Source organism: Diuraphis noxia, unplaced genomic scaffold (assembly GCF_037042655.1).
Source record: "Diuraphis noxia isolate RWA-SAM2 unplaced genomic scaffold, SU_Dnox_SAM2 contig0002, whole genome shotgun sequence".
Taxonomy (NCBI): domain Eukaryota; kingdom Metazoa; phylum Arthropoda; class Insecta; order Hemiptera; family Aphididae; genus Diuraphis; species Diuraphis noxia.
This window is the reverse complement of record NW_028301712.1, coordinates 80,620,658-80,636,295: the sequence shown is the minus strand read 5'-3', so window position 1 is coordinate 80,636,295 and position 15,638 is coordinate 80,620,658. Positions and strand designations below refer to the sequence as shown.

At 26.5% G+C, this 15,638-nt stretch overlaps 1 protein-coding gene across 2 annotated transcripts in view; it reads right to left on the bottom strand.

Annotated features, from left to right (window-relative positions):
- The window catches only part of Dop1R2 (dopamine receptor 2), a 148,715-nt gene that overhangs the window by 29,288 nt on the left and 103,789 nt on the right, over positions 1-15,638 (bottom strand). For both annotated transcript variants that reach the window (XM_089220503.1, XM_089220502.1), the window contains one exon: positions 10,339-10,423. In XM_089220503.1, the coding sequence (XP_089076629.1) occupies positions 10,339-10,423 (85 nt within the window). The remainder of the gene's footprint in view (positions 1-10,338; positions 10,424-15,638) is intronic.

Genomic DNA, 15,638 nt, shown 5'->3' with positions numbered 1-15,638 from the left:
TTTATTAATTCCTATAGATACAGAGATCAAATTTTCAAAATATTTCAACAATTTTTAAATTCTTTTTAGTCATTTTAAATTTTCCTTTTTTTATTTTTTCATTCGGTAAAAAAACTTGAAAATTTAAGTCATAGTTAAATAAATAAATAAATAAATTGGTATAATAGTAAGAAAATATTGAAAATCCATTGGCAAATTTTTTTTTTATAACCATTTGAAGTTCAAATCTTGACAAAATGTATTTAATTTAAAATTTAAAATTCTTCAGTTGCTAAATATTTATAAAACGTTTAAATTGTATAGCTAAAGATTGAAAATTTAAAACGAGGTTCCATATAAGTAGTTAATTCTGCTGCAAAAAATATCTAAAAACTAAACAAACACAGTTATATCATTGGGTTAAAATGTAGTACCATCCATTACAGTAACTGACTCACAACCTACGACTGTACAGCAGAGCAACATCCACTTACCCGGTTTTTAACTTTTAATTTTATTATATTATGATAAATAATAATTGAATATTATTCCATTTATTTTCGTTCATGATTGTTGTAAAATTTACACAATCGTGTATCTGTCAGTTTTCACATTTTTTTTTCATTCGAATAGTGTAACGACAAAATTATATATATAATTGATAATATAATATTTTATATTTATACTCATTCATGGGTATAACATACAATCAAAATTATAATTTTTTTTTATTCATTAAGATATTTACTATGTGTTAACTAAAACAATAGGTACATGGTAAACAATGAATATTTCACATAAATAATTTTGTTTACAGCGAGAAACTGGAGGTTAGTTACACCTATTATATAATATGAAGGAGTACTCGATAATTGTACAATTATGGTACATAATTATTTAAATTATTTATACATAATAAAAGGTTGTAATTGCGTCAAAAAAATAAAAAACAGATCAAATACTTAGTAAAAAATGAGATATTAAAAAAGTAAAAGTATATATTATTCAAACGTAAATTTAATCTAGCTATACATAATAATATATTTTAGTCATGCTTCAATGTGTGTAATATATTTTGTTTGAATACCTGAGAGCGTATGCACAATATAGCGTTGTAAATAGTGAAACATTTTCTTATATGAGGCTTGCCTTAGGTCATGTCATAATGTATTTAAAGTATAAAACATCTCAAAATGATAAATATCCGTACTAGACGGATAAGCACTGGAAACTCTGTGAAATAACTCTACTCGTGTGGTTTTAAAGTGAACCTATAGAGATGATTTCAACAAAGAGATTTGTAGTATTTTAAACTAGTCTCAATAATCTGTTCTTTTGCAGACATCAATCATTTTCACGTGTTTACGTTTTCTTTGTATCAGAGATGTATACGAAGTTTATTCCATTGTTTTCTATTATTATATTTATTGCTATATGATTTTTAAATTAATTATTAAGTATTAGAACATTTTCAAAATAATAATGTGATTTAAGACTATAAAATAGTTACGTTATTATAATTACCTAATTTTCAAAACACCGGCTTCATGTTATATCGTGAATGAATAACATAACATTTTTTAGAAGTGCCTAAAATCTAAATCAATCGAGGATCTTGCACAACTCTATTAAGAAAAACTTTCACGATCTACTGGTTATTAACACAAATCTGATTATGACTTCAAATACAATGCGTGAAAACTTACTCATCAGTTTTAAAATTGATTTACTAATCAATTCAATTTAAATTCAAAGTATGAATATCTTAAATAACGATAGTTTACAATAATTCTCTACACATTTCAAACGTAGGTGTATAATATTTATTTAAATGTCTAAGTCTGGCATAATGGACTTCTATTCAAACTAAAACAATTTATGCCAGCTCCACTATACCTTATCCTAAAATCATATTTAGAACGCAGAAAATTCAAGGTCAGACACGGCAATGCTTTCTCTCCACTGTTTAACATCGAAGCAGGTGTCCCTCAAGGTAGCGACCTCTCACCTGACTTATATAACATCTTTACATTTGACATCCCTAAAACCGACAACACTCTACTTGCTACATTTGCCGACGATACTGCTATCCTCTCAAGTAATAGTGACATAACTATAGCCGCGCAACACCTTCAAGAACATTTAAATCTTATAGATAACTGGGCCAATAACTGGATGATTAGTATAAACGAGAGTAAATCTTCCCAAGTCACTTTCGCTCTACGCCCTGGCATTTGCCCTACCATCAAACTTAAAGACAAAAGTATACCTATCTCGAACGAGACAAAGTATCTAGGTATAATTTTAGATAAACGTTTAACTTGGAAACCCCATCTCCAAAACAAAAGGAAACTTGCCAACAGTAGACTCCATCTCTTCCGACCTCTTCTTAAATCTAAACTTAATCTAAAAACCAAAATGTTATTGTATAATACAATGATCAGACCTGTCTGGTCATATGGTATTCAAATATGGGGGATGGCCAAACCCTCAAACATTTGCCCCATCCAATCTTTCCAAAACATTGCCCTACGTACTTTAACTGGTGCTCCATGGTACATGACAAACCTTTCACTTCACAACGACCTCAAAGTTACAAATGTCAATGACTACGCCAAAATTCACTACCACCGTTTCCACTCCCAACTCAACTCCAGTACTAATCCTCTCATTAAAGATATGGCTTCACTGCATATCCCAGGCAACCCCCCTCGCAGGCTCAAACGAAATTGGAATCGAGATCTCCTTAAGTGATCTAAATCCGACTATAAGTTCTTAGGTGTTACCAATGGGTAACTTCCTTAAAAGTTGTTGTTTTTTTTTTAAATAAACTATGTATATATTCTATATCAAAATTACTAAATGTGCTTGTTGTACAGATTGTTTTTGAATAAAAAAAAAAAAAAAAAAAAAGTCTAAGTCATAACTCCAAAAAGTGATTAAAAATTCTAATAAAATATTTAAAAATATAACAAACTTATATAGATGGGCAATGTAGTTATTTTCAATATTTTATTAGAATTTTAATAATGAAATAAAATATAAAATATAATATATCGTATTTTAAAATATTTTATATATAAATTTAAATAATAACTAATAGAAGCGTGTAAATCAAATTATTTATTGGATAACATTGAAATACATCGAAAGTATAATATTGCACTAGGTATGCACATTAATTATTCCATACAGAATAAAATATGATTAAACTATACATTTTTTTTAAACCTAAATTCAATTCTTTTAAGAATAAAAATGAGAATTAAATTTGTTCGTAATTTTTTGGGTATGCAAAAATCCAAAATTGACAATACAAAAATGACAAAACTTAAGTCATTTATTTAATTCGTAAATTATTCGCAAATATTTTATGAAATTACATAACTAGGAATCAAAGTTTGAGGCTATAAAAATAAAATAAAATAGCTTAAATTATTACCCTGAATAATAACTTTTTTTTAAATAAATAAATTTTTATTTTTATAGCATTAACTTCGGCGATTTTTATTTATATAAGCTTAAAATAAATATTTACGTTGTGTTTAAATTTTATCGAATTATAAATCAACACTTTTTTAAGATAGAAAATTATGTTTTTGGTATTTAATAGTATCGGTGAAATCAAGTCAGTAGATAATAATGTTATTATAATATGTTTGGTATATATACAAGGACAGTTTCGTATTTTACATAAGGTGTTTAAATGATAATCTCCAGTGTTATCAATTATCAGTCAGTTGAGAACTAAATTTTCATTTCGTTTTGAATTTATGAATTTTCCCCAGGGTTTGATGGAGTGTTTTATTTCTTTTAATTAGTTTTACATGGTCTAATAGTTCCACTCTGTGTTGTGTCATTGTATTATTTATTTATATTTTTTGTATTTCTACAAGTAATGAAATAGAAAGTAAGTATTTCATATTATTTATTAGATTTGGAAATTGGGCTGCTGATGTAAAGCAATAATTAGTATTTTTGATTTCAAATTGGATAGTACGTGTAGTAGAGAGTCAAAGTATATTATGTCTATGGTTTTCATCAACCTGAAGAGCTAATTGGGTTCTTTTAAGTAGTGCTATAGGTATTCGGTTGTATAAAACAACCTCGTATATTACTATGACTTGAATAGGCAATTTAAAAGAAACAAAAACTTTAAAATCTCTTTATAAAAATAAAATTCAAAATCAAACAGTAGTATATATAACATCTTATCATAATATTAAAATTCTATCAATTATTTCATAATCTTCCAAATTTAATCAAATATATTTATTTAGACTTTGTAATTTATATTTGGTGTGTATTTTTTACAGTATGCTAATATGTTTTTATTAAATGTTAAACAAATTAATTGATTAAACCTAGTACATTTAGTAGATTAGTCTTTGATATTAATTTATTATGTTAACTAAGTTCAATATGATCATTTTGTTTTCTTAAAGTTAAAAATGTTGAATTCAATATTTTTCTTAGTAAACTTACGTTTTTAGTATAAAATATTAAGTTAAATTGTTTTAAATAAACTAATCTTAAATCTAATCACAAAATATGTGTTTAATTTTTTTTCAGAAATATTCAAACTAAATATTATATGCATAAAATGTATAAATAGCTTCAATAATATTAATATTATGATTATATTTTATTTTTTGTTTCAACAACGATGAATTAGCAACAATTTATGAAAATGAAATGGATATTTTTTTCATTTTATAGCTTTTTGTCCACAATGTCCCTAGATACACAGTCTAAAAACACAATTGAATATTTTTAGAACGAATTCGATAAATGTTTTTGTTAATGTACCAATCATAAATTGCTTATTTTTATAAAAGTATATTTGCATATGAATTATTGGTATGCTATTACAGAATTTCTCAAAATCAAAATGTAATTACCAATAAAACGTTTTTTTTTAGAGAAAACAATCTATTGCTAGTTTCTACTATACATATTTTTTAAATTAATCTTCAATTTTCAAAATGGGATAATTAGGTACCACTCTGCTCTCATTATAGATGAAATGTATAATTAAATAATACACATAATACTTGCTATAGCTGCATATGGATTTTCAATATTATTAAACAACTTAACATGATAATAAAGCAGGTAAACCAATGAAAATTTTGTGATTATTTAATCGTGGGCATAGTAATAATAAAGGTATTTAAATAAAGTTTTTTGAAGTTCTGTTTTAATTTTAAATAAATCAACTAATTTTTTAATTTTATAATTATTATAATTAAGTAAACTAACATGAGTAGTACTAAAAAAAAAAAATTACAAAAGAAAATTAGGCTATAATATAACGATCATGGTTTTTATTTGAAAAATATCAATAATATTCTTAAGTTTCAGACTCATATTTCATCAGCTAAAACTCACAGTGCCGACGCAGAATAGCTGATTTCGTAGTTTCCCACTAAACAGCCTACAGATCCAACCTGATACTAGAACTAGTTAATAGTAGCAAATACTTTAAAGAAGCTTTTTACATTAGTCAAGATGACAACATTCCAACTACCAGAAACAGAATAGGTATAGCTTAGTAAAAAAAAGTCGATATAATAAGATCCAATATATCCAATAGTTATTAAACAAAAATGTTTTTCAGGTAATTTCTTGATGCCGAGAAAAATAAAGATTATTATAATCAACCTACAATCCAGTTGGAAATAAATTTTAAATTATAAAGTCTATAACCAAGGCAATTGATATATTGATATTTTACTACGGTGTTAAGGGTAGGTAATTCTTGTTAATATTATTATTAACTATTATGTGCATTAAAAATAACAATTTTAAAGCGTTATAAACATAATGTTTGTAATTAATTACGCTTACCAATTCTAAATGTTAAATTTTCTATTATCTTATCAATAAGTTTGATGATCTTGTATGTCAGGGACACTTTATAATAATTATAATAATAATAAAAATATTATGTAATTTGTAATAATACTCAAGATATAGTATAAGAAAATACAATTTGCATCCTTCCTTACCTCAATAACTAATCATTAGTAATCAAATTAAAATACAAGTGTGCACTCCGGTATATTAGTAAAAGCCATTGGCTTTCTTTGTGCATATTATTACATACAATGTAGATATAGACGATAATAATATGCATAGTGGTAATAACTGATAAGCTTTGCATTGACAAAAAATTTAATTGTTTGTATTAATATCTAATTACACTAAAATTTGATTTTCAAATACTCGTAAAAAAGTTGAATGTTATGCTCCATACATTTCTTATGAGTGATTGAAGTTCAAATTTTTCTCAAAATTGGATTCATGATATTATATAAACGATTTTTGACAATTTGATTATTTTTATGCAGTTGAAATTTTTGAATTTTCGAACTTTTAATGTATTTTTTTCCATTAATGTTAACATTTTATTCTAGGTTTAAAGGTTTGACACTTTAAAGTAAAATTCCTCACAAGTTGCTTTACGGCCACCTAAAAATTTAAATAGAACATATTTACTTTGTACTGGTCAGTCATCAAGGTGATGCTTACAAAAAAAAAAAAAAAATCACATCATTCTAAAACCAATACATTTATCGCTCCTCTAGGAATCCAAAATAAAAAATTCGCCAAAGATATAAAATATTTATTAGATTTTTGCTTTATATACGTATTTGTATGTACGATGTTACAACATAAAATAAGGAACGGCTGTCTCTAGGGTGTCAGCAATGGGATTTGAGTGGCACTCGCACTAAAAAAAGTATTGTAAATACAAATACATGTTTATATTATTTCTATAGAATATATTTTAGAATTATTCTTAAGTTCTACACCCTTTTGGCTATATTATATTATATAAGTTTGTATTTGGCAATAATGTTTTCTTTATTTTCATATTATATTAACTATTAATTTGTTATTGAAATTTATTCTAATACAGATAGAGAATTATTAATTTTATATAGCAATGTATTTTTCTTGTAAATTATTTAAAAAAGAAATGTAATGAATCTTATGATACCTATTTAAGATTGTAGTTTTTATCATAGCTTATATTATTGAAACCATTCAATTTTTTTATCATTAGAACTGTAAGTTACAATTTGATTGTTATTATTATTTTAGTTTTTTAGATGCTTTAGTTAAAATATTCTATTTACCTTAGTTATGTCTAATGCACAACAGTGTTTGAATTCAAAGACACAATACTAAGGAACGCTTAAAATGCATAATTTTGGTAAGGGGTGAATTTGATATAGTTTTTATTTGCGAATTTAAACAGAAAACAAATAATCACTTAAACAACTTAACAGAGATTTTTTGTTTTAAGAATGCTATTATCGTGTGTTGGCGTATACCTAATACTATACATTAATAAACAGAAGAACAATTCAAAAATAGTGTTATGCTGATATTAAATAATTTGATGACGATCCAGAAGCTGGCTGTGGCACTGCAGGTATTTTACTTTTATAAGCTTATAAGAATTATAGCTTAAGCATAATATTGCTGTATTTATATAAAATCCTAGCTTAGGCCAAAGGGTCGCTGCTTTCATCCCACACCTTTTAAACCACTTCTGGATAGGTACTTATAACATGGCCATATATATTCGTTATTTTGCTGAAGTCCGTAAATTATGAAGGGATAGATAATATGCGTACATTTTTAAAGGATAAATAATTGCTTATAGGTCTTCGATTAAGTATCGACCCCCTCCCTCTCCTGTGTGTGGATTTATTGGAGTAATATTGCTGCATTGTAGAAACTGTGCGTGACGCACGAAATACACATTTGATACTGGATGAGCTGAAGTGTGACGTCACCTATCGATACTTTTATTATTATAAATATTATTTGTTGAAAGCGATACGATCCAATAACGTAATCAAGTGAATTGTTGCGGCATGTGCGGTGGCCCGGAATCAGATTTACACCGATATAAAATTTTATATTATGTTGTAATGTATAATATATACTGTAAAATATAGGATGATCCAAATTTAACGTAGTGAACCTGTTTTATCATTAATTTTTGTGATTTAGCAAAAAGGATTTTCACATAAAAATATAACATTAACATCGAAATTGTTATGGAGTGTCTAAACCTTATTATATTTTTTATAATTTATTATTATAATTTTAGATTTTAGTAATTTAAAAATCACCGTAATAAAATTTGGTACCTTTAAAGACCATTGCCACATTGGTTAATATAAAAATCATCTTTTAATCGAGTAGTTTTTCATATACCTATTCAATAACAACGAGCCATTATATAAAGTTATTTGTTAATTGTTACATTATATAAGTAATAAGTGTATTCTAATCTATATCTAATATCTATGATGTCTTATACTATCGCTATCGAGCGAATATACCTACGAGTTACGATGACGGCGATTACAATGACTAGGAAGTTTTAACATAAACGTTCTTTCGTATATTTTGTAGGTAATTAAATTGTTATAATATCGATCAAATCAAATGCATCTTTTAGTACAGTGTGTGCACTACAACAGTCAATTTTCAGAGTTAAAATAAATTAAAATAAATTATTAATACATTTGATATTCGAACGATCGAATGACGATACACATAGAATGCCATTTATTAAAAAAAACAATTTCCTAAGATGACCGCATCTTCGTACTTAAATCATTCCTTAGAGCCTAGAGTGACTTATCGAAAACTTTTTAACTCGTTGATGCTCAGCCTTGGTTTCGAATGTGTTTGGGGTATTTCCGCAGTGCATTGGCGTATAACAAGCGGAAACTAGCTTAATATAACTGAAATAGCAATGATAGTAAAATATGGTATATCGAAGCATTGTATTTACCATCATACATTTTATAACACGAAACGATACAAAGTGATATTTTAGTTTGCGATCGGAAACACTGTGCCGTCACGATTGCGTATTTTTGTCATACGCAAATAAGTTTGCATAGGTTTGATAATATATCGCGTGGATTGAAGGGTGAACGGTTGAAGAGCTTTTATCTGTGTACGTTAATAATATTATGTAATGTGTATATGCACCCGCGTGGGCAGTCGGAAAATGGTCAGCGGGACGCGGTCGATGGACCGAACTTCTCAACGGCTCCGCAGGTAAACGACGAGAATACGTGGTCTACTGTTGTCTATAAATGACGGAAACTCGATTGCCAACGCACATGACTGTGTATTTACACGTGTTGTATGTTTAATATTATAATAACGATAAAAAAAGACAAAAGACCATAATATATGGGCAGGTGTTTACGGAAGGAGGACTAATATAATCAAACCGTGCGGAACGTAACTTAAAAATTGACTGAAAGCGTTCTTTGTAAATAATAATAATAATAAAAGGTGGGTAATGGGAAGGTAATAGGTATGCTTCACAGCTCTGATTTCCGATCATTAATAATGATCTGTCGGTATAGGCATTTAGCTTCACCAGCTTTGGAGTGTGATAATTGTTATATAATATTAACTCGTACCTATTCAATAATAATAATGAAGTCTGCAGTCAACAATTTATTGTTTAAGGAACTTGAATACTCCCCCTTTTGATCGTTAAAATCAAATGTACCACAGATGTCGAAGAATTGAAACCGATGTTCTATAGAAGTATAGAACAAATAATATCATACTGCACCTATTTGTTGCTTAGGTCCTCAGAGTGAAGTGGAAAAGTTGTATATAATAATCGTAATAGGTACATATTATCCTATACATAATGTATGGTATTATGGTCTTACTCATAGTGTTGAGTACCTATAATAAAAACTAAAAAGTTGAAAAAGTTGATCTAGATTAAAATTAAGTAAAATCAAGATATTTTATCAAGTTAACACAGTTGTTTAGATTAGGATTTTGGTAAATAACGAGTTTAATCTATTTACATTTTTAGTAACACAACTATACTTTTTTTCCAGGCTTGGCTCAAGTATTGAAACACACTTAGTAAACTTAAGTTTTGTAGCTCTTTATATTTAAATATTACATAAAATATTTTTCCTGAAAAATTCCGGCTTAGGGCCTAAATTAACTATGTACCTTGAACTGAATATCCTTTTTTTCTGTGTAACTGGTACAAAAAAAAATTATCTAAGATTTTCAAAACGTTTTCGAAAATTGTTTATACTAGCATAATATTATAATTAAAATTTTAACTAATGATTGAAAATAAAATAACAAGTCAGGATTTTAATGTATTTATAATTATTCAAATTTTAAGTTTTTTTAGTTATCTGCATATATATATATATATATATATAATATATATATATAATATCAGGATTTACAATTTTTAAGCACTTGAGTGCTTATGTTGTACTACTTAATTTTTTTACTCTATGGTAATTTATATAAATATATTATACTCACTTGAGTTGACCTGTACCGTAGTGGTCTTCGATATTTTCTTCGTACCTTTCTTGGACAACATACACACAATATCCGACCATATGCCCTAGAAAAATGTTTATTCAATAAATTAGATTTATTCAATAGAGTTTATTATTATTTACATATAAGGTAGGAGAAATAAACGTATTTTTAAATAAGGAGTATATAAATGTTGGTTTAACTCGTTTAACTCGGGCGCTACTTTAAAAAGTCATGATCTATTAGTATAAAAATAGTACATATTACCTATTCGTGACTTTTTGATTTTATATTCTGAGAAGAAATCAGAAATTTATTGATTATTAATTTTCCAATCGGATAGAGAAACAAAAAAAAAAAACGCCGTAAAAATCGTGAAAATTTGTAAATTATATTGTATCTAGTCAAAAAATAAAAATGCATACAATTTTTAAGTTTCATAACTTTGGTTGGAATATTTTTATAAAAGGTTCCATTTAAGTTTTTCAAAGATGAATTATAAGAAAGTAGAGCTTAATTATATTATATTTATGAGCGTCAGAGTAATTATTTTGACCAAATTAAATATTCAAACAAAAATTTTAATAAAAATTGTAATAATATAAATATCATAATTTACTAACATATAGTTGATAATATAGTTTATAGATATGCTAACATAGTAACATAAATAATGGTTTAACTATAATTTAATTATTCTATAAATAGTATAAATCTAAATATTTATAAGACTATAATAATATTATATTAGGTATAGTATAATGGGTACTTATGTACAATATTATAATAATAATTATACTCAATAGTATCTTATTCAAATAAATTAATGTATAAATATTTCATTAAACTATACTCACGTATCTTCAACTTCTAAAAGTCATAATTTATTCTCTTTTTACTTTTTTTTTTTATAAATTATTGGTTACATCCTCCCATTTTTTATTGAGTATTTATTTCCAAAACTAGGTACCTTCATAGTTAGTACGATCATAATTTATTGCACTAAATATAATATAATAATTAATAACGCATTACATATATTATATTTAAATTCGATATATAATGATAATACTGAGTTAGAACTTTGAGTTATACTTATATATAAGAAATATTGTACCTACGAATGTTTTTATGTTACATAATCACTTCTTCGTATAAAATGTCTATAAATATGTTAAAAATATAATAATAATAATAATAATTTTATTTTAACTATGTTAAACTTCGTCTTTGTGTACTTGTATAGAAGACTTAAACTAAAATTAATTGTATCTAACACGTCATTGAAAAGAGGTACCTATATTTTTACTAAAAATCTAATCTTTAAATTCAATAAGTACTTATTATTATATTTAATACTTTATAATTTCGATTAAGGGGGTAAGTTTAATATTTTATTTTAATTTAAACATAATTAAGACGTATATTATATATATATATATCTATTCATATAATATTATATTAATTTTGTTTTGGAACTAAAAATTTATGAAAATTAAAATTTGACCGGTTTGTTGTATATTTTAAAAACTATCATTTTGTTTATGAGTTGACTCAAATTTCCTGTATTTTATTTTGGAATACAACGCCATTTTTCACAAGATACCATCCATTATCAGTTTTTCAACGTCGATGACAGTGATGGACTTTGTGTTATTATTTAGACTGCTTGTACTCAAAGTAGGCGGATAATCCCGTACTCAGTCATTTACACTACTCTCTCGTTTCTTAAATGATTGTTCTTTAAACGTTAGTAGACTTCCGGAGTTTTTTTTAATTTTTTTTGTGCCAAGGTAAAATAACGAATTAAAGTTACCAAATTAACCCTCACTAACTCCCTCTATTTATTTTTTCACTACAAAAGAATATCATTACATCAAATTTATTTATATCATTATTAAGATTTTTAAAAACAATCGTAATGAGGAAGTTATAAAATTATTTATAATTTTAATGATAACAATTCCCCAAATAAAAATCCCCCGACAAACGACCCCATATAAATTTAAACTCGATTTCAAGTTATTATTATTTTTATACCGATAAACTATATCTAAATGTATATGTTGTATTAATGCTTATGCTTCAATATTTATGCAAACTACCCTTATAGTTATTAGTTATTTATAACAAATACTTAAATGTATATTAATAAATTAGTATAAACTGTTTTGGTTAATGTTTTCAATACTAAAAAGTTAAAACGCCATACATAGTAAATCTGTAGATATACAAAGAATATAATATGACAATTAAAAATTATAATATTTTTGAAAATGTAAATTTCAATAATTGTTAGGTAAATATTTTACTGCTTGCGATCGAAATTTAAAAAGACATTTATACTCGTTAGCCAATTTTACCACCCTAATTACGTATCTCTTATATTTAGTTATAATGTATGCTTTATAGAGAGGGGAGACTGAACCCATATAACTAATACTTAAAGATAAATCCTGAACATTTGATATTAATATTTATAAATTATAAATTATAACCAACAGGTTCAGTAACATTTCCGTTTTCTAAGGATGGTGATAGATCTATTCAGCAAAACGCATTTATAGCAGTGTCTTATATATATTCTTATAAAACGTGGCACATAAATTTAAAATCTTCAATATTTTAATATCGGCAAAAATGGCGTACCTTGGAGAGAAAAGTGGTCATATTGAAGCGGCCCTATCCTAAAGTTTCAAAATATGTAGAGCCATGGCCTAACCTTAACATAGGGTTCAGCGCCACTGCATACTGTACACGATGGGATTAGCATTCTTATAAAATCAACAACATAGTATTTCAAGCTCTCCGAATTTCGGTTAGAACTTTTTGTATTTATAAACTTAAACAACATTGGAATAATTGTTTATAATAGTATTCTACCCTGAGAAACAATATTAAAATGACATTTTTCTCTAATTTAAACATTTAGCAACAATTGTATAATCGGTGGTAATATCAACACCAAATATCAAAATTGGGATTGTCGATGAACATAACCTATGAATCTTTGTCCTTCACAACTTTGCGCAACACAGTTAATGCTCTCTAAAAATAATAGGGTTGTAAAAAAAATACAACAATTTGGCTTACCCGCTTTAGAAGAATTTTAACTAAACTAAAGCCATTTCTTTAGAAAATCACTTATTCGACCATTTTTACAAATTGTGGAAGTTTTTGAAAAGTCATCAAAGTATAAGTACTTAAATTTAAAACTATAGCCAAATACAAAGAATAAGAATAATGATAGTATTGCTTTATCTGACCACGGGATAGTCGAATCATTTAAATATTATCTTTATGACATTTTCTAACCTCACCCCGACATAATCGTTACATTAAATTAACTACCTATTCAAAAATACCATTTATAAAATTTTCCCTTTTTGATTTATTTACATTCAAAGTAGCCAAACGTTTATCAAAACAAGCTACTATTCTTCAACCCCACATACTTAATGGAGATTTTCTTATTTCTTATTTATCTGGAAGTTCTCAAAAATTCTATTAATCCCAAAGTCAAACAAACCTCTTGACTCTTCATAACTTTTTATACGAGTGATTTCCCTGAAAATGTACTAGAGAGACTATAAGAAATATAAAATTTCAATCTAACGAAAATCACATAACCATTTTAAAAGTTCACAGAGTTGTTGATGAAGTTTCTTTCACAAATGAAAACAATTATTTTGCATCTGTGCATTTATCGAAATCATGCAAAGTTGTGATTAATTATGACGCTAAAAACTGCTACATACATTTTTGGAATTTGTTCACCAGCTTAAATACATTGATCTAAAATCGTATTTTAGTTCCTGATACTTTAAAATCCGTTATGGATATTGGAGTTATACTTATTTTAATATATTTAAAAAGGAGATCACCTTGTTACTCACACTAATACATGAATTCAGGGCTTATCGACCAACGTAATTTCTGGTAATATTCCAAGATGTCTTAAGTGAAATGTGTGTAGAGGCGTATAAATTACAAGTAAATAACACGATATAAAGGACACGAAAAAAATTGTAGAATGTGTCAGTCACTGGGTGGGTTAATATAAAAAAGTAATTCTCTGTCTCGTTAAATTTTTAAATTTTTTTTTATTTATTAACTCGAAAATCTTTAAATTTTAAATTTTAATTTGGAATAAAAATATATTTATAATTTTATTTTTATATAAGGCTTCAACTACCCCGGTCATTTTATTGTTTTTATATTGCAGGAGTTATGGTTGGCATGTTGATACAGCTGGTTAGGAACATGCGATATATGTGGCACGATTTGCCATTAAGAACCTGAATGGTCACCCATCGGGGAACAGCAATAGTTATACTCTTATAAAATAATAGTGTTTATACAGATTGTATATATTTTCTTTTAATAAAATAAAAAAAAAATAATAATAATGCGTTGACGATAAAATCGAATATAAAATATTCATAAAATAAATTAATTTTATGCAAAAAAAGCATACAAGAGGTACTCCACTTCTTGTATGCTTTTTTTGCTATTTTCTTCAATTTTTGTAAAAAATAGATTATTAATCAAATATTTACAAAAAAAAAAAAAAAAAACAGTTTGGCTTTAACGTTTAACACGAAACTGGTGCCAGTTTCCATTCATTTTGTCTTTGCATCCGCTGTTCCTTATAAGATTTTTATTAGGAATTTAAATACATTTATAATACCAAGGATAAAAACGGGCCCTTTACCACTATTTTTTGTGAATCTTTTTTGAATGATAATAATAAAGATATTCATAAAATTACGTCTTTGCTTAATACGAAAGTGATTGATGAAAAACCTCACAGTAAAAGATATAGTATTTCACAATGCCATAATTGTCAATCTTTTGGCCACACTATTAGTTATTTTAATCATACCTCTCGATGTTTCAATTGTGGTGACATTTACCACACAGAATGTTGCACCAAGGATCGTAACAGTCTAGCCAAATCACATCTAGATATATGATATGAGCTGTATAATTAAGTGATAACTTAGTTCTGTGGAACTGAAGTGAGGATTCTCCCGTCAAGGATAAAAAACTGATTGTCATCGGGCTGCTTTTAAATACGCCAATTTTCAAAAATCTCAGTCCTACATTACGGATTGTATCTACAATTTTTAAAATGTTCGAGTCTGTGTTTCCATAACAAATTGAACCAAAATCGAGCTTAGATCTTATTAGCGATTTATATATCTTTAATAATATAGTACCCTTCAGCACCAAATTCATAATAGTGACTTAATGTTTTAATAACATTGAGGGTTTTGTGTAAATTTTTTTTTGAGTGA